Source organism: Leopardus geoffroyi, chromosome C1, assembly GCF_018350155.1.
Source record: "Leopardus geoffroyi isolate Oge1 chromosome C1, O.geoffroyi_Oge1_pat1.0, whole genome shotgun sequence".
NCBI classification, from domain to species: domain Eukaryota; kingdom Metazoa; phylum Chordata; class Mammalia; order Carnivora; family Felidae; genus Leopardus; species Leopardus geoffroyi.
Window position 1 is genome coordinate 170,975,439 of NC_059328.1, and position 14,734 is coordinate 170,990,172.

Genomic DNA, 14,734 nt, shown 5'->3' on the forward strand with positions numbered 1-14,734 from the left:
AAATTAGAAATATAATGAACTACCATAGGATCCAATTAATTCCATTTCTAGGTATTTATCTGAAGGAAATGAAAACACTAACTCAAAAAGATATCTACAAACGCTTGTTCACTGCAGCACTACCTGCAACAGCCAAGACATGGAAATAGCCTAAGTGGCAACTGATGGATAAATAGATAAATTGTGGTGAAAAAAAAATGTGTGCGTGTGTGTGTGTCGTGTGTGTGTGTATACAAGAATATCAGTCAGCCAAAAAAATGGGGTAAATCTTGCCACTTGCAACAACATGCACGGACCCCAAAGGCAATGTGCTAAGTGACGTAAGCCAGAGAAAGGCAAAGACCCAATGAACTCACTTATATATGGGATTTGAAAAAATAACAACAACAAAATAACCCCTTAAAATTGAACTCATAGATGTAGACAATGGACTGCTGGCTGCCAGAGATGGGGAGCTGGAGTTGGGGAATATGGGTGAAAGTAACCAAAAGGTACAAACATCCAGTTATAAAACAAATAAGTCCTGGAGATGTCATGTACAGGATGATGACTGTATCAGCAATACTGTATTGCATATTTAAAAGTTGCTAATAGGGGCGCCTGGGTGGCGCAGTCGGTTGAGCGTCCGACTTCAGCCAGGTCACGATCTCGCGGTCCGTGAGTTCGAGCCCCGCGTCGGGCTCTGGGCTGATGGCTCGGAGCCTGGAGCCTGTTTCCGATTCTGTGTCTCCCTCTCTCTCTGCCCCTCCCCCGTTCATGCTCTGTCTCTCTCTGTCCCCAAAATAAATAAACGTTGAAAAAAAAAATTAAAAAAAAAAAAAAAGTTGCTAATAAAATAGATCTTAAAAGTTCTCATCTTGGCACAAGAACAGACACTCAGATCAATGGAACAGAATAGAGAACCCAGAAATGGACCCACAAACGTATGGCCAACTAATCTTTAACAAAGCAGGAAAGAATATCCAATGGAATAAAGACAGTCTCTTCAGCAAGTGGTGCTGGGAAAACTGGACAGCGACCTGCAGAAGAATGAACCTGGACCACTTTCTTACACCATACACAAAAATAAACTCAAAATGGATGAAAGACCTAAATGTAAGACAGGAAACCATCAAAATCCTCGAGGAGAAAGCAGGCAAAAACCTCTTGGATCATGGCTGCAGCAACTTTTCACTCAACACGTCTCTGGAGGCAAGGGAAACAAAAGCAAAAATGAAAGACTGGGACCTCATCAAAATGAAAAGCTTCTGCACAGTGAAGGAAACAATCAGCAAAACTAAAAGGCAACTGACAGAATGGGAGAAGATATTTGCAAATGACATATCAGATAAAGGGTTAGTATACAAAATCTATAAAGAACTTATCAAACTCAGCACCCAAAAAACAAATCATCCAGTGAAGAAATGGGCAAAAGACATGAATAGATGTTTCTCCAAAGAAGACATCCAAATGGCCAACTGACACATGAAAAAATGCTCAACATCACTCATCATTAGGGAAATACAAATCAAAACCACAATGAGATACCACCTCACACCTGTCAGAATGGCTAACATTAACAACTCAGGCAACAACAGATGTTGGCGAGGATACGGAGAAAGAGGATCTCTTTTGCATTGTTGTAGGGAATGCAAGCTGGTGCAGCCACTCTGGAAAACAGTATGGAGGTTCCTGACAAAACTAAAACTAGAACTACCCTATGACCCAGCAATTACACTACTAGGCATTTATCCACATGATACAGATGTGCTGTTTCGAAGGGACACAGGCAACCCCATGTTTATAGCAGCACCATCAACAATAGCCAAAGTATGGAAAGAGCCCAAATGTCCATTGATGGATGAATGGATAAAGAAAATGTGGTGTATGTACACACACACACACACACACACACACAATGGAGTATTACTCAGCAATCAAACAGAATGAAATCTTGCCATTTGCCACTATGTGGATGGAACTGGAGGGTGTTATGCTAAGTGAAATTAGTCAGAGAAAGACAAAAATCATATGACTTCACTCATATGAGGACTTTAAGAGACAGAACAGATGAACATAAGGGAAGGGAAACAAAAATAATATAAAAACAGGGAGGGGGACAAAACAGAAGAGACTCACAAATATGGAGAACTGAGGGTTACTGGAGGGGTTGTGGGTGGGGATGGGCTAAATGGGTAAGGGGCACTGAGGAATCTACTCCTAAAATCATTGTTTCACTATATGCTAACTAATTTGGATGTAAATTTTATAAAATAAAAAATTAAATTAAAAAAAAAGTTCTCACCATAAGAAAACAAATTTCTAACTATGTGTAGTGATGGATGTTAATTAGATACATTATGGCAACCATTTTGCAATAAGCACTAATGTAATGATGTTGCAAACCTGAAACTAGTATAATGTTCTATGTCAATTACATCTTAATAAAAAAACTTTCTTCTGAGGTAAAGACTATGGTCAGTTATACAAGGCTATGGTTACTTTTTTCAACAGGTATACAACAATGAACTTTTTTCTAAGTAATGTTTCCATATTAGCTAAAATAGTCAATATCCAAACAGAAAGCCAATGAAAATTGTTATTCTTACCTGTAACCTAAACCAATCTAATCTCATTCCTCTGAAATCAAATACTTCCCCATCTTCAACTACAACAGTAGAAAAAAGGTTACAAAGCAAATTAATGTTTCAACAAATATATAATCACAGTTAAATTTAAGATCAAGATAATTCAACTATGGCCATATACACAAAAGAATTAAAAGCAGGGTCTTAAAGAGATCGTTGTAAACCCATGTTCAGCATTATTCACAATAGCAGCATTATTCATAATAGCTAAAAGGCAGAAGCAACCCAAATGTCCACCAACAGTGGAATAGATGAACAAAATGTGATACATTATTCAGCCTTGAAAAGGAAGGAAATTCTGACACATGCTATAGTGTGGCTGAATCTTGAGGACATATGTTGTGAAATAAGTCAGTGACAAAAAGAAAAATACTGCATGATTCCACTTATGAGGTACCTAGAGTAATCAAACTCATAGAAACAGAAAGTAGAATGGCGGATATCAGGGGCGAGGGAAATTGAGAAGTTGATATTTAATAGCTATGGAGATTCAGTTTTCAAGATGAAAACGTTCTGGAGATTGGTTGAGCAATTATGTGAATACACTTAACCCTATTAAACTGTACACTTAAAAAAAAACAAAAATAATTTAATAGCTAAGACAAGGCAGTAATTCTCAAATCCTATAAAAATGTTGATAGAAGGAGGGAGTTATGCTAAGAGAAGTGTTAAGTACAGACTTCTCTCCTAAACTGTTTCTAAGTGTGCTTACATGTCAATTTTGAAGAAGCTAGACTAGAGCTTGAGGAATTCTGTAAACAAAGCTTTGTACAGCATAGTGAAGTTCTTCAAAATAACTCTTTACAAACCAAATTATCACCAACCAACTTTACAACAGTTTCACTACTTAAGTGTGATATTGATTAAACTAAAATGTATTTATTACTCAAATTTTCAAGGATTTGGATACCCTTTACTTAAAAGGTTACAAAACTAAAATATAACACCAATCTGTTGGAATGAAGTTTTCAAATAATGAAGAAGCAATCTAGTATATGACATTAACTTTTGGGATTGACAGACCGGAACTTAAAATTCCTATAGTAGCACTTAATATCTGTTAGAGCTTGGGAAAATCATGTTAAATAATGGAGAGGTTAACTCTCAAACCTTAAGTTCCCAAACCTACCAAATAAAAGCATAAAGAACTTTTTAAAATTGATGTGGATTAAATAGGATAATATAAGTGCCTGGCAATTTTTAATATGTTTTATCAATGGTACATACTATCGTCACAGGTGATGCTTGGACCACATATACACTTCATTATGTTTCTTTGTTGTTGTTGTTTTTTTTTTAATTACAAAATGCCTTTTTTCACCCGCTGAATAATAAAATATTTCAAGCTATAATTCTCATTATTTTTATAAATGTCACCCATTTTGGAAACTTTTGTTTCACAGAGAACAAAGCTAAGACAAAAGAGAACAGATTAAATATGTCCAAAAATAAGTGAGTCTATAAAAATTAACTGTGAAATCCTCTCCTTGAAAATCAAATTTGAAAACCTAATTAGAAGAAAATATGCTTTTATTTAAAAGACTTACCTTGTTTTACACTCAGGGAAGTCATAGTGTTAACAAAAGAGGACATGATGATTGATTCATCTTCAGGGCAAACAGAAAGATTCTAAAAGAAGAAACAAAAAATAATGTTAAGAACATCTAACAGGGGAAACAATTCATAGGTCCACTAACTGGTGGGTGGATACACAAGATGGTATATCCATACTAAGGAATATTTTTCAGCCTTAAACAGGAATGAAATGTTGATACATACATTAACATGGATGAATCTCAAAAACATACTAACCGAAAGAAATAAAAAACAAAGATTATATAGTATATGATTCCATTTATACAAAATTTTTTGTTAAAAAAAGGCAAAAGTGACCAAAAGGAGATGAATGGTTGGCGGGGATTTAGAGAGAGCATCAGTACACAAGAAAAAGGTACACAAGAAAACTTTTAAGTGTTGGAAACTTTCTATGTCTTGACTGTAGTGGCTGTAATGTGAACAAACACAGACAGTTGCTAAAATTCAAACTGTACACTGAAAATAGGTGACTTTGTGTGTATTATACTTCAGTAAGATTAGGACCAAAAACATCCCTTTCAAGCCAGCTAAAAAAATGAATAGCATATAAAGTACATCTGAAGTTGATAATAAATAATACATTTTTTAATAAGTGAATGCTTAGCTCACTAACAGCATAATTTCCAAAACCTGCACAATGTGAACACACATAATTTCACTGAACTGTACACTTAAAAATAGTTAACACAGAAAATGTGTATTTTTACCACAAAAAACAAATTTGACAGCTATTTCATCAACTATATTAACAGGTTAATCTTAGTTCTAAATTTAAACCCTACCAAATGGTTAGAAACACTATGCAGGTACTTCACAACAGAAGAGGGTATAAAAAGCTCATGCATTGTAATTAAAGCCTAAATTCAAATACTGGCTCTACTACTTATGAACTGTGTGATACGGAGCAAGTTACACAAAGTCTATTTTCTTCAACAAATAATGATAACCATACCTATCCTCAGAGGATTGTCGTATAGATGTAATAAAATATCAATAAATCTGACAATTATTAATGAGTATTACTGCTACTTATAGTACTATAATTCTAGGAAAAAAAGACATTAATCTCCCTAGTGTTGTTAAAATACAGTTGATGAAAAAGACACCAAAAGATACGGAATGACTTAAAATTTTTAATGCTGTAACATAAACCTATAAAAATAATAAAATATCCAACCAGCCACAGCAAGTTTCAAACTGACATGAAACCAGGAGACTGGTTTACATTCTGATAGCACAAAAGCCTCTGGTTTATCTGTTAAGTAGTAACTATTAAAATAGAAGTACAGCAAAGCAATAACATTCTAGACATAAAATCAGCTTTTCTAGACCTTTTTTAATGGACATTGTAAACAGGAAGCATCTGAGCTCCACCTAGTGGATAAAGGAAAAAATACACCAATTCAGGATAGTAACCTATAAGGAGTATTTAATTCAAGGTAAACAATGCCATGAAAGACATTTTCTTTTCTCATTTACATTTTTTAGGTAGATTTGAAAAAGAAAAATCAGGATTTCAAAGTATGGTTATTTCTCTGGAAAACCAGTAGCTTTAGAATAGTCTTCTTTTTTTTTTTAAAGTTTATTTTTATTTATTTTGAGAGAGAGGGAAGGAGACAGAATTCCAAGCAGGCTCCACACCGTCAGCACAGAGTCCTATGTGGGGCTCCAACTCATGAATACGAGATCATGACCTGAGCCGAAGTAAAGAGTCTCAGATGCTTAACTGACTGAGCCACTCAGGCACCCCTAGAATAATCTTAATACAAAGAGAATTTGTGTTGTTCTTCCTTTATACTGTATATTAGCTTACAGAACTTTTTTAGACATCTTGATTTTATAAATGAAGTAAAAAAAAAAAAACAATTTTCCTTACAGTTAGCTTATTTGGAATAAAAATAAATCTATATTAAGATGAAAAAGACTAAATTATGGAAAGCAAAAAAAAAAAAAAAGACTAAAAATCAATAGAGGAAAATTCAAATTGAAAATAAAATCAGGACATTTAATCTTATTAGGACATCTAGATGAATTTTGTTTTAAAAATCTGGTCATCTTCTAATATACTATGCTAAAAGATTTATCTTCTGTGTTTTATCTAATACTTGGTTATCAATTATAAAGTCTCCATCATCTCTTCTTTATTGCCATAGCCAATGTCCAAGTTCAGGCTCTCATCAGCTCTCTTCTAATCTCTGTTTCCTCCCTTGGCCCCCAGCAATCCATCATCCATACTGAGCCACAGTAATCTAAGTAATAAATCAGATTTATGACTAACCTCCTCTATTGAAAGGCCCTCTATAATTTGGTCACTGTATACCAACCTCCACCTGCCAGGTAAAGAATAATTTCCTGAATTGTGCTCAGTCTGAGCTTTGTACACACTTAAGCATAACACTATGCTACAACACTTGACTACAACTAAATGTTTTCTCCTCTCTAGGTGATGATCCCCCTTAACAAGATAGGACAATGACTTGTTTACATTTGTATCTATCACTTGGCACTAGATTATACTGAGCAAACAAATCAGTTACTAGAAAGGAGGGAAGGAAGGAACAACAGGGAGAGTAACATGAGACAGTTTTTACCTGCACAAGTTCATTGAGAACAACAGCATCAAAGCCAGAGAGGTACTGCACATAATACCTCTGCATTACAGGTCCATATTTCCTTACATGTGCTCTAAGCTCTTCCATGTAAAATATTAATTCAGCAATGTGCCTTTTTAAAAAATCCAAGAAAAGTATTTCAAAAAATAAATTCATCATTAAGGAAAATATATAATGTATCTGATATTACTACAAGAGTTTTTTTCTTAGAAAAAGCATTGTTAAATATAATTTTATGTCAATTCCTTCCTAAAGACATTTCCATGATGGAAAGCAAAAATTAAAAAACAGCTATGACTAAAAAGTTGATAAAGGAAAACCCAAAATGAAAATAAAATTAGAGTATCTCATAAATTACATCATTAAAAAAATCACAAACGGAAGAGGATTAGAGGATTAGAAGAATTAAGATTTTTCTGTAAGCTCTTATTTCTGTTTCATTTATCTAATTCCTATTGAAGGACTGTGTACTAAAATGATAAAGACATTTCAAATAACACACTTGGTTCATTAAGGTTCTTATTTAAATTTTTGTGTAGTGAATCATTTTAAAAAATGAATTCCAAAGAAAATATGACTGGTTATAGCAAGAAAATAAGAACTTTATGACCATCTAGGTTTAGGAAACATTACAAGCCCTAATATTAAGCTAACACTGACTCTGCATTTTAATTCACATCATCTAATGGTGTATTACAAATACCCCTTTATTATGAAATGTGAAAAGCTCTAAAAAAGGTTTTCAAAATAATTTAACTTCAATGTCCCCAAATTCCACATCCCATACATCAAAATATTCAAAAAATAACTCTTTAAATGTTGCTAACTTACTTATCTATAAAGTCATCTGCACTCTTCTTTGGCATGTTATCTGCATGACGAAGTAGCCAGATAATTTCATCACGGGCAAAGGATAATGCCATAAAAACAAAAAGTGCCTAATTAAAAAAAAAAAAAAAAAAGAACATTTGCTTATTCTCATGCCAAGATTATTAACAAAACCTGTTCATAATCTTTGTCTAAGTGAGAGCCACTGGCAAGAACTGATAATATGAAGTTCAAAGACAAAAACGAGAACACAGAAGAAAACCTAGAGACAGGTATCAAGGGGAGTACACATTCAAACATGAAGTGAGAAAAATGCAGGAAGGTGTGATGTATGAATGTCAAGTAAGCAAATTCATTCTCAGTTAAATATAAATTTTAGTAGTTTTCCATAGAGAATTTTTTAAAAATTTTTATTGGCACACCTACAGTTAAATTAGAATTCAAATTTTAGTAAAATTTCACATGGAATTTTTTTCATTTTATTTATAAATGTTTTTTAATGTTTATTTATTTTTGAGACAGAGAGAGACAGAGCATGAACGGGGGAGGGTCAGAGAGAGGGAGACACAGAATCTCAAACAGTCTCCAGGCTCTGAGCTGTCAGCACAGAGCCCGACACAGGGCTCGAACTCACAGACCACGAGATCATGACCTGAGCCGAAGTCGGCTGCTTAACTGACTGAGCCACCCAAACGCCCCGAATTTTTTTCATTTTAATACGGTACACCTGTAGTTGAAATAAGAATTAAATCAATTACCTTTGGACCTAGCAAGCCAGGTTGATCAGAGAGGACAGTAGCCAATTCTTTCAGTGCAGATCTTAAAAATTTGCGTCTTTCTCTGTGCATTGAACCACTATAGGGAAAGACATCAATGTAACTTATCTGTTTCTACTAAAATCATTATTGGAAATTAAATAACTTACCATTTCAGGTCAATTTACAAACATTTTTTAGGAAGCACAAGCTCCTACAAATATCTTCTATGTGTATGTCATATCATTAAATGACTTTCCAAATTTATGTTTATCCTTGCCTTCCTTGCAGTGTTTTTATAACCATGTTTATTGTTACTCTCCACCTATCAAAATCCTACCCAAACTTCAAGACCAACCCTTCAAGAAGCATTTCCCAATATCCAGATGCCCATTTTTGAATAATGTCTGCAACTTTAATACCATTTAGCCTAGCACTTTATAAAAGTGGACCGTGAAATCCTTGAAAACAAGCAATGTTCTACTACATACATTTTCTGTCACCCCACAAAGAAAATCAATGAACACAACTTATTAAATATCTGATTATATCCTACTTTATTAAGTATATTCTTATTAAATAGGTAAGACTAATAAACAAGAGCTATGTATAATAAAGATATTAGGATGAGATCATTTGGTAATCTTCAAAAACAGAAAGATGAGGAAAGGAAAAGATAATCATAAATATTCACTACTAGGTATTTTTAAAATAAAATGCAAATTTAAAAGAATTACTCTTACATATTAATGTGGAAAAAAAATATCACAGAATGTTCTAAGTATTCCAACTCCTCACACTATGCAAAACACACACTGTCCCAACAAAGTTTTAAGATTTTGATAGGTGCAAAAAACAGCACCCTCTGCCCACCCCCCCCCCCACACACACACACACCCCTCCTAGTTTCACCCTGTCATCTATAAAACAGGGATGATGACACCTCCCTGAAAAGATACATCTTTCATGATGTCTGATACATAGTATTATTACATTAGGCTAATTCCAATGACAAGCTCTTTTTTATCTTACAATAAAAAAGTCATCCAATACAATTTCTAAGAAAAGAGGTAATGTTATTTTGACTATTTTATTACACCGAGTTGTGGCAAGGAGTCTGTGGTGTTATTAATACTGAGAGAAAATGTCTATAAAGTACCATGCTTGGCACAAGGTAATGAGGAATTCCTATGAGGAATTCTTACTGCTTACTACCTACAACTACTTTATATAATAAAGGGGGAAAATGCCTTACCTTTAAAAGAGTTTCATAAAAGATAGCTAAGAATCATATATGTGCCTACAATAGGGTCTATCCCATGAAGAAGTGACAATCATTTGTATTTCTGTATGTCAAGAAAGGAATGCTAACACACTCCAAAATATATTAGTACTAGAAAATAACTTTTTAAATATAAGCATTTCATTCAAGTGAAAAAATATGCATGAGGAAATAGGTCACTGACAGCAATGAATAAAGATGGTTTAAATTCCCAAAATCCATCGTATAGCCTAAACCTAAATTCTGAAACTTCTTGTGGTTTTTATATTTTCATCGATGGCAGTGGTGCTTTACACTCTGCTTTACAGAAATACGGATGGATCAGATAACATTACCTAGGCTCAGTGGAGAAAATATTTTATAGAAGTATATATGTAACACTGAATTATCAAATCATTTATAATTATTTCATGAGAAAATCAAAAAGTTGTTCAAAGATCTTAAATATGATAATTTTTAAGTTATTCTATATACTTACTAATATAAAATATTTACTACAATTAGGTAAGGGCATGAGGATAACATACTTTGAAAAGTAAATACTATTTGGGAGAGTATAAAGATATATCTATTTTCATGAAGTGGTACAAAAATCATCACACCTTGAAAAGTATTGATATGAAAGCATAGTGATGGCAAAAGATCTGAATGATACCTAAAATAAAAGACCTTTGTATGGTACTTGCTTAGAGCATTTTTATCAACACTTCAAAAATATTCCAGATCTGTCTGTACTAACCTGAAGCTTACTAAATACTGAGGATATATACTTCTCATTGATTGCCCCACTTCTATCCCATATTGCACACCATTAATCTGCAGTATGTGAACAAAATTATGCTTTAAGACAGAAATTCTTGTTGATTACAAGTTCCACAGAGAAAATAGAACTACTTACGCATGTGACACAGCTGCCTCTTTGCATTCTCTTATGTCATTAATACGCTTATTATAGCTATGTGCAAAAAAAAAAAAAAAAAAATTAGATCCTTATTAATCCTAATTTCATCAGTAACAGTCAAAACGAGTTAGCCAAATACTAAAAGTCAATTAAAAATGACTATGAGCAATAAGAAAAAAATGGTGCTCAAACTAGAAATGCATGGAACAAGTCCACCTACCTCCTTTCCTAAGTACCCAGTCAAGTCTTCTTAGAAAAACAGATCTCATATTATATTAAATCTAACAATAAAATTGAAGCTCACAATGTAGATCTTTGATTATATACACCTCGTAAAGAACCCACAGAGACACTAAAATTGTACCTCCAATGTAATTAACAGTGGTCTCCAAAATCTAAAGTAATAACAAAGCTACTACTTCTAATTTTATGCTATCTGATTAAAAAAAATTCTGAAAGGATATATACTAGGGAGTAACACTACTGAATGTCTGGAGATAGGGGTTTTATGGTAGAAAAAACTGGGGCAGGAAAGCCTAAGACTAAATTAAAAGAAATAGGACACCAGGTGCCTGGGTAGGTCAGTCAGATAAGCATCCAACTTCAGCTCAGGTCATAATCTCATGGTTCATGAGTTTGATTCCCATCAGGCTCTTTGATGTCAGTATGGAGCCCGCTCTGAAGCCTCTGTCTCCCTCTCTCTGCCCCCTCCTCTCTCTCTCTCACAAAATAAATAAACATTTAAAAAATTTCAAAAACAAAAACAAAAAATAGGAACCAACATAAAAAAATTTAAAGGTAACATGTGAAAAAAAGAGCTAATAAATGGTTATTTTCATTAATACTACATGCAAAAACTCAAAATTCCTAAAATGTTAAAGAAAAATTATCTTCTTGACAACCTGGCTAAGACCACTTAAACCAAGAAGTCCCAGCTTCTAAATTAAGTACTCTAAGATTTATGTGATCTTTGAGCAAATGTCTAAAATATACTAAATCTGTAATCATTCTCTTTCATAATAAGCTTTTATACTTACAATCTAACCTGTAAGTACTGTAAATCATATTTTCAAGTGATCACTCATGACTTAATAAATTAAAACTTTACAACTTTAATCATGAAGATTCTTAAATGGTAAATTCATTGTTAGAAAAGTATTAACATAAAGAAAAAAAAGCGTAACAAAAAGACAATTGGTGGGGTGCCTGGGTGGCTCAGTCAGTTAAGCATCTGACTTCAGCTCAGGGCATGATCTTGCAGTTCGTGGGTTCAAGCCCACGTCAGGCTCTTTGCTGACAGCTCAGAACCTGAAGCCTGCTTCAGATTCAGCATCTCCCTCACTCTCTGCCCCTACCCCACCAACAATCTGTCTCTCTCTCAAAAATAAATATACATTAAAAAACAATTTTTTTAAAGATAACTGGTCTCATGGTGTCATTCAATTTATGTGTACCATATATAACATAAGCTCGCTCAATATATAGACTACCTGGTTCTAAATGCTTACATATATTTAAATATGATTCCACAGAGAAGCTATCAATATGCTAAGATATAATACAAGTTTCTTAATTTTCAATCTGAACCAATTAGAAAATGAAAATAAATTAGGAAGTATCCCATCTGACATAGGATATTTCCAAGTACTCCAGCATCTAAAATAAAAGCCAAGTAAGAGCTGGAAAGTACATAGGGCACTAGTTCTCATATTATATCTGAGAATCTACCAACATGAGAATGTCAGAACCATCCATGGTGACAGAAACCAGAACAGTGGTCACCGGAGAAGGGAACTGAAAGGTGGGAGACCAGGGGTGGCAGTACTGACCAAAAAAGAGACACAAGACAATTTTCTGGGGATAATGGAAATGTTCTATATCTTGATCTAGGTGGTCACCTAGAGTATTCATATATAAAGTTATTGAGACATACATGTAAAATTTATGCATTCTTCTGTCTGTAAATTCTACTTCAAAAATTACTAGGGAGAAAAAGAGCAGATTCTTTTAACTCTCCAAGATACAGATATAGGAAATACAAATTAGGGATCATGCCCAGTAATCTGGATTAATACTCATCCCAGAGTAATTTTTATGCACACTAAAATTTGAGGCTTAGTTGGTACATTTACTTTTTAATAACAGATGCTTTATCTCAATTTCTTCAAGACATTGTTTTTTTTGTTTGTTTGTTTGTTTTTTAAGTAGGTTTCATGCCCAGTATGGAGTCCAGCATGGGACTTGAACTCACAACCCTGAGATCAAGACCTGAGCTGAGATCAATAGTTGGGACACTTAACTGACTGAGCCACCCAGGCACCCTGCATGAAGACATTTCTAAACTGGATATGAATCAAATGTTGGTAAACTTCATTTGTATCTGAAACTAACAAGCTGAACATAACTATTTGACACTTTCAGGTATTTTAGAATATTTTAGATGCTCCTAATTTCAAAAGATTTCAAAACTACTACCAAGTCTGAGGCCAACCTGTTTACTGTATACTGCCTACAGAACCTCATATAGAAAGAAATGCAGGCATTAAAAATTTCAAGGAAACAAATTTGTAAGAACTATTTGCTTTCCAGGGAATGAATATAAATGAGTCACTTGGAACATCTTATTAAAAGGAAACATGATTTCTTATGTGCAGCAGTCTGACTTGTATAATTGTTATAATTTAATGAAGTTCTTCTGACTGACCCACATACTTCTCAATAGCACTTCTACAAATTTCAAAACTCTAAAATGTATATGGTGCTTTTAGCAATATCTACGTCTAAACCCATATCATAATTTGCAAAAGAGAGCACATCTTCTTTATCATAGAATACAAGTTTTAAAAGGGGAGAAACACTAGATACTTCAGTCTGTGAAGTTACCTATAAAATATATGAAAATACCGTATCAGGGTGACTGTTAAGAAAAAAACTTACTGTGACCAGTAAGAGGGTACAGGTGACATCTTCTTGCATACATGACCCTTCTCTATCCCCAAACTTCAACAAAAATCATTCACTCACTACCCTTCTCCAAAAAAAAAGACAAGATAAATGAAAATGCCATACCCTCGTATGTTTACAAATAAGTCTTCTGCAGCTTTGTGAATGTGGAAAACTTCATCCCGAAAGAGAGAGAGGCAAGAGCTACTTTGAAGAGCTAGCTTCCAAAGGTTCAGTGCTGTCGCATCAGTATTTAGAATCCCATGGCACAAAATGAAGCCAACTTAAAAAAAAAAAGTAAATATGAATATAAAAGTATTCCAAAATTAAATTCTTTCCATTACAAAGTAGCTTCCAAAAATTTCAGAAACATAAAATTGAGGCTTTTTATTGAGGCTTTTTAAGTGACAGGTAATAACTCATACACACAAGATGGCAACAATTGTCAATAACTTTCTGTATTCTGCAAAATCAGTCCTTTGAACCCACACTGATGAGAAAAAATGTTGCTTCTGGCCTGTGAAAAAAGTCATTTTAATAAATGAGTAAAAGACATTTTCAAAATCTTTATAAAATATTTTAACCTAGATATCAGAAGTTAAACTAATCAACAAATACAGTAATCATAACTGTTACAGTAACTGAAAAATAAGGCTAATCTACTTTTTTAAACCACCAGAAGAAATGCATCTCACATTTTCACAGCAATATATAGATTACTAAATAAGCTTTCACTTATATTATCTCACATGATTCTCTGGAGTAGATAAAATAGATGGTATCCTTCTCTTTTATAGTTGGAAGAAATGAAGGTTCAATGACTTGCCTAAAGTTATACTATTAACTATTAGAGCTATATTTAGCCTCAAGTATTTACCCTTAAAGTCTAAGATTCTTTCAATATATTATGCTGCTTTCTTACATGAATTCATATATCTCTTTCATCTTTTGTTATCTACTTTGGAAATCCTATACAAATTTAAAATCCTATGTATGTTTGTTGATGCCCTCTGTAGCCCTCTCCACTATGCCACAAAACCTCATCTATCAGTCACTCAACATTTACTCAGTACCTGCTACACACAAGTTACTGGGTCAGTTACTAACCAATCCTATTTCTGTGAGATTTCCCTAGGATTCTCAGTGGTCACTCCCCCCTTTAAACTCCTGAATCGTTAACATATAACTTG

At 33.7% G+C, this 14,734-nt stretch overlaps 1 protein-coding gene across 6 annotated transcripts in view; it reads right to left on the minus strand.

Annotated features, from left to right (window-relative positions):
- NCKAP1 (NCK associated protein 1) overlaps positions 1 to 14,734 on the minus strand; it is a 110,652-nt gene that overhangs the window by 48,439 nt on the left and 47,479 nt on the right. For 4 of the 6 annotated variants that reach the window (XM_045480431.1, XM_045480430.1, XM_045480428.1 and 1 more), the window contains 7 exons: positions 13,671 to 13,827; positions 10,599 to 10,655; positions 8,422 to 8,518; positions 7,667 to 7,773; positions 6,815 to 6,947; positions 4,175 to 4,256; positions 2,589 to 2,647 (listed from right to left, as the gene is read on the minus strand). In XM_045480431.1, the coding sequence (XP_045336387.1) occupies positions 2,589 to 2,647; positions 4,175 to 4,256; positions 6,815 to 6,947; positions 7,667 to 7,773; positions 8,422 to 8,518; positions 10,599 to 10,655; positions 13,671 to 13,827 (692 nt within the window). The remainder of the gene's footprint in view (positions 1 to 2,588; positions 2,648 to 4,174; positions 4,257 to 6,814; positions 6,948 to 7,666; positions 7,774 to 8,421; positions 8,519 to 10,598; positions 10,656 to 13,670; positions 13,828 to 14,734) is intronic. The other 2 variants (XM_045480433.1, XM_045480432.1) reach the window with 1 other exon arrangement.